Below are 13,602 nucleotides of genomic sequence, written 5' to 3' on the forward strand. Positions count from 1 at the left end.
TTCCCCTCATACATTCCTTGAAAATTCTTCATATCGTCATTAGTCAAGCCTAAAGGCCCTTTACTAATATAATAGAAGGTAAGACCGGCTTTCGCGCAGCAGCTGCGCCCTTACTTTTTCGATTGCTCCGCACCTTAATTAATCGCTTTTCGTAGCGAACTTCGTTTGGAGAATTAGCGACTTCTGCTTTAGTTTGAACTCCGACCTATTCCGTTCGTTTGATCGACTCCTCACCCTTCCGACTCCACTTACTTTCAACGCTTTCTTTCTTCTCTGGAATCGAGTTCTTTTCTTCCTCACCGACTTCTCTTCCATTCGTAGCTTTCTTTCCAGAATTGGCTTTAGCTTAACGAGCTACAACGTATGGAACTACTCTCCCAACAACAGTGGTTGCAGCTTTAGCTGCTTTCCCGTTCTAACCACGCATTAAAGTACCGAGCAACACGGTAGAAGTCGCATTTCTTAGTCCTATATCGCAACTCAATCATTGGACTAATTGCTCCCTAATCCCCGCTATTCTCTTGTTCCGTACCTCGCGTAAAGCACTCTTAACCTTTCATCAGCGGAATAAGAACTTCTTTCTTTAATTGCTACCGACCTTGAATCTCATTCTTCTATATCATCTCTTGAATCTCTTGCTCCTATCGTTGCGGCGAACGAACTGGTAGAATTTTCTAGAGCTACTCGACCGGAATGGGCTTTTGTCATTGGTAGAAGTAGCGGAAGCCGCTTTAAAGCCAACATTCGATTCGGCGGAAGTCTTTAGGATGGTCGAATTGCTAGTTAGCAGTTTAGTTCCTGGTGATGTAATCCGGAGAGCGACCTTTGTTCCACAATCCCTTACATAGCCCAGTTATACCGTCGAATCTTCTTCAAGAGTGGAATTAGCTCAAGCAGCTTTTTAACTCTATGCGACGTATTTCTAAGTTGAATTGGCGGAAGCTGCTCTCCTTTCACCCTTTGCTCCGACCTATGTATTGAACTCCATTAGCTCCGAACAACAATATGGAAGTCGTAACGCCCCCTGGCTTGGGTATAGCTGCCGTTAGCTTTCGCCCCTGTTCTCCCTTCGATCTCCTTCTCGGTGAATTAACCGACCGCTACGCACCTGAATTAAGAGCTACTTCGTATTGAACTCCTAACGCCCTTCGCTTCGGTGGAGCCGTTACCTTTCAACACGCACTTCGCTACCGACTTCCGGAATTAATACCCTAGTTCGACCGTTCATCAATACGAGCGTTCTGATACAGTATCTATTCAGCTTCAGCTTATTCAACGCTATATAAACTAGAAGCAAACTCTCCAAATTTCTGACCAACCTTTCCTTCAGTAAGAAACCAACGAACAGGACTTTTTCCATTGTAAATTCGTACGGAGCTGAATAGAAGGAAGAAAGGAGATTCGGGAACGAGTGGTTACCGTCTTGCTCCATACTTTACGCTACGCACCGGGGAATACTGGTAATTCCTAGCGTAGCACCACTCTGACTCCGTTTATTACGCAACATCGGTTAGAGCTATTGGTATTGAAGCAGAACGAGTGGAATACTAGTAGCAATGGTCCGTGTAGCGTAGCACCAATACGGGCTACGGCACTGTTCTCCCCTGTGCGGTCCGAGTTCGTTCACCAATTCTCTCTATCGCTTCGCACCTCTCCTTCTCTCCCCTGTTCGAGCTATTAACCGATGTTGCGCATCGTTCGTAGTGATGTGAGAGGAGTGGACGCTATTCGACCTATAGGGTTAATCAGCGTAGCACCTCTGCGGTTCATTCTCTTCTACGGTCTCACAGGGCTATGTTAGTCATCCAGTTTGTCTCTCAAAAACCGGGGTTTTAGCCAATTTTTATCATAAAAGCAGCTTCCGAATTGCAACTTCATACCATAAACAGCTTAAAAAGCCAGTTTCAGTGCTTTTGCATATATATGCGACAGAAAAAAAGACTCAAAAAGCTGCTTTTTTTGGCAACTTCCTTCCTAAAATGCCTTTTTCTGTGGTTTTGCACATATATGCGACAGAAAGAATTTGAAGAAAAGCAGCTTACGAATGAGAAGTTTAGTGCGCTTCTTCCCTTGCGCCATTGTTCGCTATGACCAGTATTTCCATTGTGGAATTGGACTAAGAGTTCGAAGTGATGTTCTGCAAAGCCGCTTTCGAGAACCTAAAGAAAATAATTCTATCTCTTACACCCAGGTAGGTAGATGACGAGATGGTTGTAGATGGTAGAAGATTCCTCGAATCACCGATCTTACTCTGATCGTAGAGGATCATCTCCAGAACGTAGAGTAAAGGACCAGAGCTTCAGTACGCCTTGATCCGGAGAAATGGATAAGAAAGAAAATGGAAGTGACTAAGAAGAAAGCAATTCCAGGTCAAAGCAGCGAAGGAATGCAGCAGTAGCAGATTCAACAACAACGGGCGAAGCAGAATAGAAAGTAGGAGGTTTCCCCGGGATAGCAGCCAATTCAGGATAGGAAATCGACGAATTCTTTGAGAAAAAGAACGTACAAAGTGAGTCTTCCAACGGGTTGACTTATTTCCAATTCGTTGATTGAACAAATAGACTTCCTTACCGGGGAAGATATTCTTTCTATCTTATTTGCCCAACGAGGGAGTAAAAGAACGGGAGAGAGAAGGAGAAGAGGGAGAGGAGTGAAGCTTCTTTTTAGTCGATTTCACCCCTTTTCTTCCTGACATTACATCCCATTGTTTGCACCGCAGTTCCATATCTTAGGCCTCTTTCTTCTTTACCCAACGTATGGAACGAGTTCCCACTCTATACGGAAAGAAAAGACGGGAATGCAGCAACTCATGGAGAAATAGATGAATTCGATTCTCCGGCCGAACTAGGATATGTTGGTCGAATAGCATCCGCCAATGAAACGAGGAGAATAGCTCGGTTTTCTGGTAACATCGCCCTTGAACTGTAATACTTTATCCGAGGTTTTTAGTCGATTTCACCCCTTTTCTTCATTACAGAACTTAGAACCAGGGAATTTCAACCCTAGTTTCTTAGGCCAGGGGCCTTTCTATAACATCAATAGCTTCCACTCCTGTTAAAGCAGAATCGGCCAATGCCGGAAATGAAAGAGAATCATTCGACGGTCGGATAAAAGGGGTTGGTAAGGATTTACTCCAAGGGCAGAACGAAATGAAAGAAATGTTTGGTCGAAAGGCTCGTAATGAAAGAAGGCGGTAATGTCACCTATCATTAAGTGGAAGACTTTCCGCTATACTGGTCGTACAGAAAAGAAAGATTTCGATTCTCAGGTCTCTAGGAAGAGATCAATCCGTTGTTAGGAATCTTGTATAGAAAGGTTGTTTCGATCATCGGGTTTCTTCAGTTTGTGTCCTAGTACCCTTACTTCTGTCTTTGATCGCTACGGAACTTGCACCAAATTCCTCTCTATCTTTGAGTTCTTCTATCATAGACGAATACGCCTATGCGAGTAAAAGAAGGTACGAAGTGGTGATAGTGGAATACTTTACGCCTCGAAAGAGAAGAAAGAGAGTCTGTTTTATCCTTAATAATTACCAAGTTTTTGCCTAACGCAGGTTTGGAACCCATTAGAGGAGTAGAATACGTCTATTCGATGTTTGAAGGAGTGGAATTCGAATCAAGAGAAGATTCCGAATAAAGGTCGGAGAAGAGAACTTGAGTAGAGGATTACCCATCGTATGACTTATGAGTGTTCGAGTTCCAGTCTTCTCATTTGAACCAAAGTTCTTAGTCTCGAATAAGAAAGAAAGGAGTAAAGGGGTTGGAAGGGCCCGGAAGAGGAAGTGGCTGAACTCCTCCCGAACCAACACAGCAAACAACAACCAAAGAGAAAACATCCTCTAAATAAACACCAAAGTGAGATAGAAAATGTGTGCGCAAACAACACCCAAATAACGAGATGGAAAATAGAAGAGAGAGATCTATGAGAAAGACAAGTCGAAAGCCAGATTTTTGATTCAAACGAAAACTCTTTCTACGAACGATAAGGGTCAGGCCCAAAAGAAGGATTCCAAAAAGTAGGAGATTTCGACTTGTGATCATGATAGCGGTTCCTTCTTTTCCTAGAAAATGAACAAAAGAATTGGCTGCTATGAAAGTCAGAAAGGGCAAAAAATAACGAAGGAGAGTCATGGGTTCTATATGGACCGCAATTTCGGTACGACCAGCGCGGTTGTTCCTATTTCATTTTCTTCTTCCAAGCTCGTCGCACTAGCACTAAGTTACTTACGGAATCTCAGATCTCTCTCGACACGGAGAACTTCTCTTTTGTTTACGCTATTTCAAGTGAGAATTCCAGTTCCGCCTGTTCCCGGCTATTGCATCTTCCCTGCCACACTGCTTCAACAAGAGCTTCTTAGCGACCTACTGCCCTACCACCAAGACCGGTAAGACCAAGAGCAGCGGATTCAATAGCATCGGCGAGAGAGAGAATTCCTATTGAATTAGCTTTCCTGGGGAATAAGATATTAACGAAAAGGCTATACCAAAGAGAATACATCATTCTCGAAAAGGTCGAAGGACGAAGAAGAGCTCCAAGCAAGAGATATTATTCACTAAAAGCAGCTAGCAGGTGAGAATAAAGAACTACCATTGTTGCTGACAGCTACACGGATTCACCACTACTTATGAATTCTTACTCCTGCTCCTAGACAAACGTTGAAGCAAGGAAAGAAGTAGCTCGACGGATAATGCTCTCTTCACTCCTTGTTGTCACTGACATTTCCTGTTCGACGCTCGGATTAGCAGGCTTGATCATTCAATCATATAATCATGCCTCCTATCGTGCTTTCATTATAGATTAACTAGCACGAGTAGTGGCTTCACTAGCTTATCTGGGGTACCCCCGGGGAGGCAAAGCACCAGTGGTTGCATCAGTACCGGCATAACCTTTCTATTTATTTAGGAAATAAAGAAAGGACTGGTACTGAACTAGTAGATACGGTTGAGTCAGTTGTTGATCCAGAAGCGGTAGAAGTGGAAGCCATATCAAGAGAGAAGTGATGGCTTTCCCTGTACAATAGACCCAGTAGATCCAGTTGATTATGCCCGCGCTCATGATAGGGATTCCGTTTATGGCGTGTGGTTCAGTTCCATATCTAGAAGCATACCAGGATATATACTCATATTGGCTTCCATACCTATCACTGGTAGAGTTAACAGCATATCAACCTATGACTAGTAGACCCATACCGAGTTCATCCTTATGATCGTAGTAGAGATTCATACCTCACACGTGATCGAGACCTATACCCCCCGAACCGCTTGCAGCTTTCGAGCTGTAGTTTCTCGAGGAGCTAGAGCTGTAGCAGGAGAATCTGGCATCGGCAAGGGACCGGGAAGGCCCCAATTGAGGGAGAACGAGCTCTCACCCAGATCGGCAAAGATTCGCTTAAGAGTATAAGGTATCTCATTGAAAGGAACTTTTTAGGAATTGTTAACGATGGTAGGCCCTGTGCTTCTACAGCAGGAGTTTCAGTTCCCAAACGAGTCTATTAGACATCATCTCATCCCCGTTCCGTGTGAACACCTATGGATTCTTATAGCTCGGATAGCAGCTCAAGGTTATTGAATCTCCAAAGCCTAATTCCTGAAAGAATGGAATGGTATTAGCTAGCCTTTCAACCATCGACATATCTGTTCCCGATCCTTCCACACCCGAGAAAAAGCAAGTCACGTTGCAGGGCCTACTCTCGCATTTCATTAGAAAACCCCAGTTCGTGCTCCTCACCTATTGATCAAACTACATAGAGAAAGTGGTCAGGGTATCTTCAAAGAGGCTTCCAGCCATCAAAGAAAATAAAAAAGGACACGGACGGAAAGCAAATTAGGACATGATTCCTTAAGGCGGGAGATCCACCCCGGCTTATATATGTGCACGAACCGGGACTGCTTCTATCTCAGCAACTACCCTCGGCTCATCAGCTCCTCAATCAACTTCCAGAGAAGAATAACAGATTCTCCACTACAGAACAAACTCACCAGCCATACATCATATCATAACACTCCAAAAAGAAGAGCTACTATTTTCAGTGTTGCTCGAAGACCACTACAACGATTCCCATTCATTCATGAACGGGCTTGACGATTGTCACTTCAGATGATTCTATGCCAGCCTAACCTTACGCCCATGATAAAAGGCAATGGTATTTTCCCACCTACGGCTACATGCCTATTAAGAGCTATACCAGGAGTCAAGCTAACTGCATCGGAAGAGGGTTTTTATGTTGATTGATCCCGTTTTCAATCGAATCCCTCGAGTCAGGAGAGATACCTTGAGAACAGTAAAAGCAGAATCCTATTTCCTATTAAGTTAAGTAAGTAAATAAGAAGTCTTTGTCTCGTCCCTTCCCATGTCCCAGCCATGGTAGGCTAAAGCCGAAAGATAGAGCAGTCACCTTCAAGCTCTAAGTCAAGAAATCAAGCAACAAAGACCGTTACTAATAAGATAGAAAAGAGCTATCATCCTCGGATGACAGTCCCTTTACCTTTAAAGACAGAAGCGCATCCAACCCTGTTCTTTTGGCAGCAAAACGGCGGATGTTCTTAGTCTTTGTTGGTCATATCACATATATTTCTGTGGCAGGAGAATATGAGGTTTGCCCACTCAGGCTCATGTCGGCAGTGTAAAGGCTTGATGAGATCGGAGATTCTCATTGGGGGAATTTGGATATCTTAATCTTATCTTCTGAGTGGCCTCCGCCTGATGGTTCCTTCCATGGCTTATGGCTGTTCTTGGTGGTAAGTTTTTCATTTCATCTTGTTTTCCGGGTCTTTGATCTCGTAATTCTTCCTTTGCAGTTCTGGGAGTACATTTCTATTGCTGTGCCCGTAGTTTACAGTTTACTATTCAATGTCTGTGTATTTCCGATTGGATTGTTCTCTGGAAGAGTTCTGGAGTGAGGGTAGTTCATGTTGATTTGGAGATAGAGATGACGGAGGAAGAGTATAGTGTCCCAGAGCCTTGAGATCTTTTGGTGGAGAGAGAATGGATATGATATGCCAATTACTACTCTGCGTATCTGATGTGTGCTTCGGAGTATTGGAATGCTGATCAGAGGCGGGCGACGGTAGCGTAACAGCCAGGTTAGGCGCTCCAGCAGCTCTAGGAGTTCCCGTTCTCGCTTTTCTTGATCTTCCAAGCTTGAAGCTCTCCAGCTTTGAGAAAGGAGAGACAGCCATTTGATACATGACAATGGAGAATAGTACTATACTTATACTACTGCTTTCTTTTATGTTTCCTATGCAGCTAATAAGCTATGAATGATGATATGTGATGCATGCTTTGACTTCTAAGGCTTGACAGGTATTTTTGGTCGATTTCCAGTTGACTGCCTCAACCTATCGATTAAGTGAGTTGGAGAAGAAAGTCTTATTATACTATTTATTTAGGTGCAAAGAGCATATGACACGAATTCCGTATAAGATAAATCGATTCCAACCTTGGCTCAGGAGCTTCCTTAAGCCATACTACCAATTGCACTGGATTCTCTGGTATCCAAGATATTCCTAAGAGCCTCTCAGTAGCAATCGGAATCTCACTCAATCTTTAGTTTCAATGCTAAATGGGAGCCTAGTTCAATGGAATAGTTCGAAGCGAGAGGTTGTGGGCAATGTACACTAAAGTGTCTTACCCTCTTGACCTTTGGTTAGGAAGGGGTTTCCCTTTTGGATCCCTATGTTAAAGGGGCCCTTTTACGTAGAGAACTTAAACCTAAGCAGTTGAGACTTCCTCCAGATGAAGTCCATCTTGGCCCTGGGGCCGTGGACTTCTTGGAATGGTCAATTCTGCGAAGGTATGTACATACCTGGTTAGAGTATCTCGCCTGGTATGCTCAGCAATCAGTTCACCCTCTATTGAATCTTGGTTTGATGGTCCAGACCTCTTGGAAGATTAAGGATGAAGATCCTCAACTCAAGAGATTTGGACTATTGTGGAAAATCTTTGATCTTATTATTCAATACTTATTCAATACAAAATGAACAAGATCAACCCTCCCCGTGCAATTACTGACAAAAGTTGTATGGTTTTGGGGACCTGAATAAGTGGAGGGCTGACAGGCAAGGACTTCTTGGTCTGTGCTCGAGGTTGGTTAAGGCCTCGAGCACAGAAGGGGGTTGTGGTTCTAGGGGAATCCTTAGACCCAACCTCTTCCAAAGCCATTAGAAATAAGACTTTGGGCCTTACGGAGCGCCAACAAGTAGTAGGATACAGTCGTAGGAACTCGGACAAGAAGTTTTGAGACTACTTCTAGTCTCGCACCAATGTCCCTGTTCTTAGCGATGGGAAATGGGGGTCCGACCTACTTAGTAGTCCCTCGGTTTAAGGGAATACACCCCGCTCATCCTATTACCCTGGTTTCTTCCCTGTTGGAAGAAGGCTATCTCGGCACGAGGCCTTATAAATTGTAGATTTGCTTGGGTCCAGGGCTCCGCCGATGGCCAGATAGGCGAAGCGGTTCACCACTCTGCTTCCAGATTTCTTTTAGTAGACTAACCTATGAATATTCATTCAGAAATGAATGCCTCTTTCACAGCTAACCTCTTCATGCTGATATTTTCTGTTTCGTCGATAGCTTTTTCTAGAGGGAAAAGGAGCACTGCAATACTATAGTTCTCGTCCTGCCTTCCCAACAGGACAGACAGGTTTGCGACTTTCGGAGTTTAGCAGCCGGCTTTGATCGTTCTATTACCGGCGTTGGATCTATACACAGATAGGTCGTCCTATCCCAGCATTCCGCTTCTTGAATATAGACCAACGATAGCCGCCGTCTTGTGGTCTCTAGGAGAGTGACGGCAGCGGCGATACCGCTTGAAGTCCTTTCTGTGAACCCCGCCCCGATTGATTATAACTAGAGGTGGTCTCGACCCTTACTTAAGAGAAAAGTCCAATAGGGGAGCTGCTTGTGGACCTAAGAGGGAGCCCCTTGTTGGGGTCATGAAAAGAATCTCTCTGCGCTCCTGTTAGATGCCGCTTGCCCCTTTCCACTCCTTCACCTCTGGGACAGGCAGTTTCACTCAAAGCTGCTGGAACGAGAGCTCTTTTATCTCCGATTCCTTTCCGCCGAACTACCTTTCCTGAAAGAATAGCGGAACCGGGACTTCTTCATCTGAGCGTACTTCCATCAGCTTCAGGAAGTGCAGTTGAAGTAGAGTCGGTAAGCCCAGTTGTTGATGAATTAGACTTGTCCCCCGAATCTATGCCCGGGGCTAGCGCCAGTTCAGAGTCAGAGTCTTCCCCGTTGGCCAGTCAGAAGATGAGGCAGCGCCCTTTTTCCTATTTATTGACCGTCACCAAGCGGCTGATAGATCCTGGTCTATATCGTAGTCTCTGGTGGCCTCTTAGGAGTCTGATAAAGCTGCCCTCCCATCGGAAAAGACAAAGAAAGGACGGACTACACCTTTCTTTATCGATTGGCTTCATGTTCCGCTGCTTCCCACTCTGTCTTCTACTAATAAGATAAGAGTGGTGACCCCATATAGACATTCCTTTAAGGGAGGCTGTCTCCATACGGGAATGGTTTCTCCTTCCACCGAACTCTAAGCGCTAGTTTTTCCTAGTAAAGTAAATAGATTCCTTTTTTTGGCGACTAATCCGATCCGGCTAACCGGAACTGAACTTAAAGCAGGGGAAGAGGCATCAGCCGCAGAAAGTAATTGAATCGGGGAAGTTGCGAGTTTTCGCTATCCCCAGACAGAACTTTTCCTTCTTCAAGATAGCACTTACTGGGTGAAAGAAAGAATGAAACTGTTCAAGGAGAAAGCTTTGAATCACAAAGATCTATTCTAGAGAAAGAGACCCCTAGAAGGGAATCTTCCATGAGGGTCGTTGGATATGCATAAAGAAAGTAGGCTAAATCCAAGGTTGGCCTTTGACCCATCTCTTGTGGATCGGTATATCCCTTAGTCCATTACTGAATAAGTAATTAGTCAATTACATCATAAGGCTTAAAGAAAGGGGAGGTTTCATAGCTCTAGCTTGCTGCGTCAACTGGCCCTTCGTCATCCTTTCTGTGAGGTAGCTTGTCTGGTTAATGGGGCTCTCTATTCAAAGATAGCGGTAAGAGATGATATTTACAAGGACGGGAAGCGGTATCGAACAAGAAGAGCTGGAAGCGAAGCACCCTTTGAAAAGCTTCTATCTGACAGGAGGAAGTACTCAACTAGTGAATGAAAGGAAAGATGACGCCCAGGCGAAGTCAACTTATTCAAGAGTCCTCTTTAATTCAGGTAACTAATGTTGCGCATCTATCTACCAGCAAAGACAGGTTAGAATGGTAATCTATGCTAGGAGTGCCCCTTACCTTAAACCTTAAGTAGCTCACTGAAGGAAGCGTGAAAGTAAGCAAGCAAAGTCTCAACCCGAAATCAATAGCCCGCAAGAAATAGAAAGGAGAAAGCCCATCTCTTTCCAGTAGTATGTAGCAAAACTTCCTTGAACTTCTATGGAGGGCTTAGTTAGCGCAGTTGAGTGGCGCTTGTTGAATACCTCTCTACGGCCTGTTCCAGGGAATGCTCTTGTCTATTTCTAACTAGTGGTGGAAAGAGAATGAGAAAGAGAGTCATGAAAGAGAATCGATTTCAAGTAGCAGTAGAAGTAGATTACGTAGTAGTGGTAGCTTGTGACCTCTCCTCTGAACCCTATTCTTTTCCACTAACATCTCGCCCGGTAGTAGTAGCTTCCTCCTCTCGCCGTCCCGCCCTTATAACAACTCTGGAACCCAAATCAGTCTTGCAGGAGTGGTAACCCCTGTAGTAAGACTCTTCGGCCTCGTAGTCAATCTACTGATGAGCCTTATCGCGGGAGCCTACTGAAGTTTCAAAAAAAGGAATTGAGAATCATCATAGGCTGTGTTTTAAGTGAAGGAGAGAGACAGGACTTGCTAGGAATTGAATCAATAGGCTCAGGGGCATGCCCCGTATCCGCTGCAAGAGAATCCGCTCTTTGACACATATATTAGACCGTAGCACAAGAGACGATTCGCTCTAGTCCCGTAACCAAGCGAAAGAGGATTCATGGACAGAAGCTGCGGGTAAACCCTCGGTTTGCCCTCAACTATATACGTTGATAGGGGATAACTTCTTTGCTAGCTACCAGCTAAAGGTGATACTATCTACAACTCCTGAAAGAAGGCCAAATAGTGTCTCATCCGACATTCCCTCTCTAAGGAATGCTTATTCAAACCATTTGTGGGAATTTGATCATTTTCTTCTTTATCTCTTTCTCCTTGCTGGAAGGCTGTTTATGAGCGGAAGGGAAGTAGAGGTAGAGGGTCCGAAGGAGAGAGGAGATCTCTGCTCTTATCGTTAATTAGGTATGCCTCCAGATCTGAATGTATACCCTAGGCCAAGGGGTGCGATCCCCCGAGCAGCTCTTCATACTATGGGGTTATAGTTTCTCCTTGACCTTTCGATTGAGGGTATTCAGCAGTGGGCCTACCTTAAGGTAGGAGGTGATTGAAAAAGGGGAAGCCGGTCCCCTTACATAGCCATAATAGTGACGTTTTTTCGAAGTAGCTGAACAATGGAATCGGCTGGTATAGAATCAGCTGCACATTAATCTTCCTCTATTCTATCAATTTCATTCTTTTTTATGTCCACATGTTTGCTTTAAAAAGGAAGTAAGGCCACCTCTTCAGTTTGAGAACCAGCTGGAACTTGGATTGCTGACTAATCTAACCACTTTGGAAGTTCACGGCGGAAAAAACCATTCCCGACATCTGGGGAGACTGCTACTTCCCACGAGTCTTTTTTGCAAAGGGGCAGGCAAACCATTCCTGAGCAAGCAAAGGGTTGACTTATTCATTTCTCAAGTAGGAGGGCGCCTTCGCTTCGTAAGGCAGAATTGGAACAAAGGCCGAAGCCCCTGGGAAGAAGAAAAAGATTTTATCCCGCATCGGAATATGCCCCCCTTTCCAAACTCCGCATCCTGATCGTTGGGGCAGAAGCTTCTCCATTCTCCGGGTAAGCAAGCCATGCTTTTGAGGATCAAAATGATGGTTAGTTCAATTAACCCAGCCTCAAGGACAGAAAGGGAGGGTAGGGTTTTTCCTTGATGAGGCGAAAAAGAAATTCCAGAGCCATAGCTATTCCGTGTGGAACAGAACTGGTCCTTACGGATCTCCAACTACCTGCCCCTATTCTGCAGTTGGTATTGGGAGGTTGCCTGGTCCGAGTGGGGATAGCATTTCTCAGAAAGAAAAGTCCAAAATTCTGACTTCCCTCTTAGGCGGGTATCGGGACAGCGAACCTCCTGCCAAGAGGCCGACGGTTGCTTGCTCCGTTAGGGACGGTTTATCATCAGGAAACTCCCAAGCTTGCCGATGAAGGAGGCCAATCCTCAGGAATTTGATTTCCACTTTTGGGAGAATCCGATTTCACGGCGGGCGCACCGGAGTTTTCTCAATCTCCGAAGCCCGCAGCGACAGGGGTCTCTGTGCGCTACTCAAATGCGTACTGAAGCTGAAACAAAGTGATTCCGTTCTGTCTCTCTTTTCTTTTCGGATTCCGAGGATGAAAGGCCAAACTAACCCAGTCGCTTTTTTTAGCGGCATCCCGAAAACGTCCGGGTCGAAATCCTCTGCTTGCTTCGTCCATGACACTCGCTAACCAACTGAGAGACCCAAAGAAGGGTTGCCCGCCCAGGAAAAGCTCGAGCGGGAAAGAAGCTTTTTGAATCTTCCTTGGGAATCCACACACACACAAACACTCTTTCCTTTTCCCAAAATGGATCAAACACCCTTTTCTTCTTTGTTCTTCACCCTTGAAGGTTTTGAAGATCCCTCAAGAACACCAAGAACACCCAAGAACAAGATGAACAACCCAAATTGAATCCCCCACTTTTCAATCCGGAATTCTCTCAAAACTTTAGAATGTTGTTCCCCTTGATGAAGAGAACACACCCCTCAGTCTTAAAACCAATTCCAAATCTACGATTACTAAACCCAAGTCCTTCTCCTTCACCACCTCCAACCCCCCTACGACTATCAGGATTCTACATATCGTCGACATGAACAATGATATTTTCTTTTACTTTGATTAGAGGTTGAGTTGGTTTAGCCAACAAACAACATGGGATTACTGAACCACGAACGTCGAAAGTCAAACTACGTTTATATAGAGAGGAAGCTCGTACTGCGCCAATCAAATGAGACGACGAGAGAAGTAGTCAAAAGAAAGGTCGTACTGCGTCGAAAGAGATTCGACGGTCGTACTGCGTCGAGATAGCTGAAGGAAGCTATTCAGAAGCTTACTGCTTCGACGGTTGAGCTAGTTCAATTGAAGCTAATGCTATGCTATGACGGGCTGCTCGCCTTTATACGGCTTGGCTTTGCTATCGCTCCTATGTAGTGGTCGGCCAGTAGTATTCCTACCATACAAGAATGCCTATTATATAGTGCTAGAAGCTTCGCCAGAAGGAGGATAGTGCTCCGTATGGCAAAGAAAGGTGGTTTTCTAACGACTGCACTGTATTTAAAACAGTGTAGTCTATCTCTGAAGAGATACTATGGGGTAACCCCATACGTGGAGAACGCACATCTGTGCCAGTGTCTCTGACGCGAACTGGACTACCTCGTATCATTCCAAAATTTCATCGAAGTCTTAT

General features: G+C 44.8%; 3 protein-coding genes across 3 annotated transcripts; 1 reads left to right on the forward strand and 2 right to left on the reverse strand.

Moving 5' to 3' along the window:
* Window positions 1–3,725: 3,725 nt before the first annotated feature.
* orf134 (hypothetical protein) lies at window positions 3,726–4,130 on the reverse strand. The gene has a single exon. The coding sequence runs from the start codon at window positions 4,128–4,130 to the stop codon at window positions 3,726–3,728; it is 405 nt and encodes a 134-aa protein (YP_009049711.1).
* orf106a (hypothetical protein) lies at window positions 4,068–4,388 on the forward strand. Its single transcript has one exon. It carries the CDS (start codon window positions 4,068–4,070, stop codon window positions 4,386–4,388), a length of 321 nt encoding a protein of 106 aa, YP_009049712.1.
* A 2,454-nt stretch (window positions 4,389–6,842) lies between these two features.
* On the reverse strand, window positions 6,843–7,187 carry orf114a (hypothetical protein). Its single transcript has one exon. The coding sequence runs from the start codon at window positions 7,185–7,187 to the stop codon at window positions 6,843–6,845; it is 345 nt and encodes a 114-aa protein (YP_009049713.1).
* Between the last annotated feature and the right edge of the window lie 6,415 nt (window positions 7,188–13,602).

Source organism: Capsicum annuum, mitochondrion, assembly GCF_002878395.1.
Source record: "Capsicum annuum cultivar Jeju mitochondrion, complete genome".
NCBI classification, from domain to species: Eukaryota; Viridiplantae; Streptophyta; class Magnoliopsida; order Solanales; family Solanaceae; genus Capsicum; species Capsicum annuum.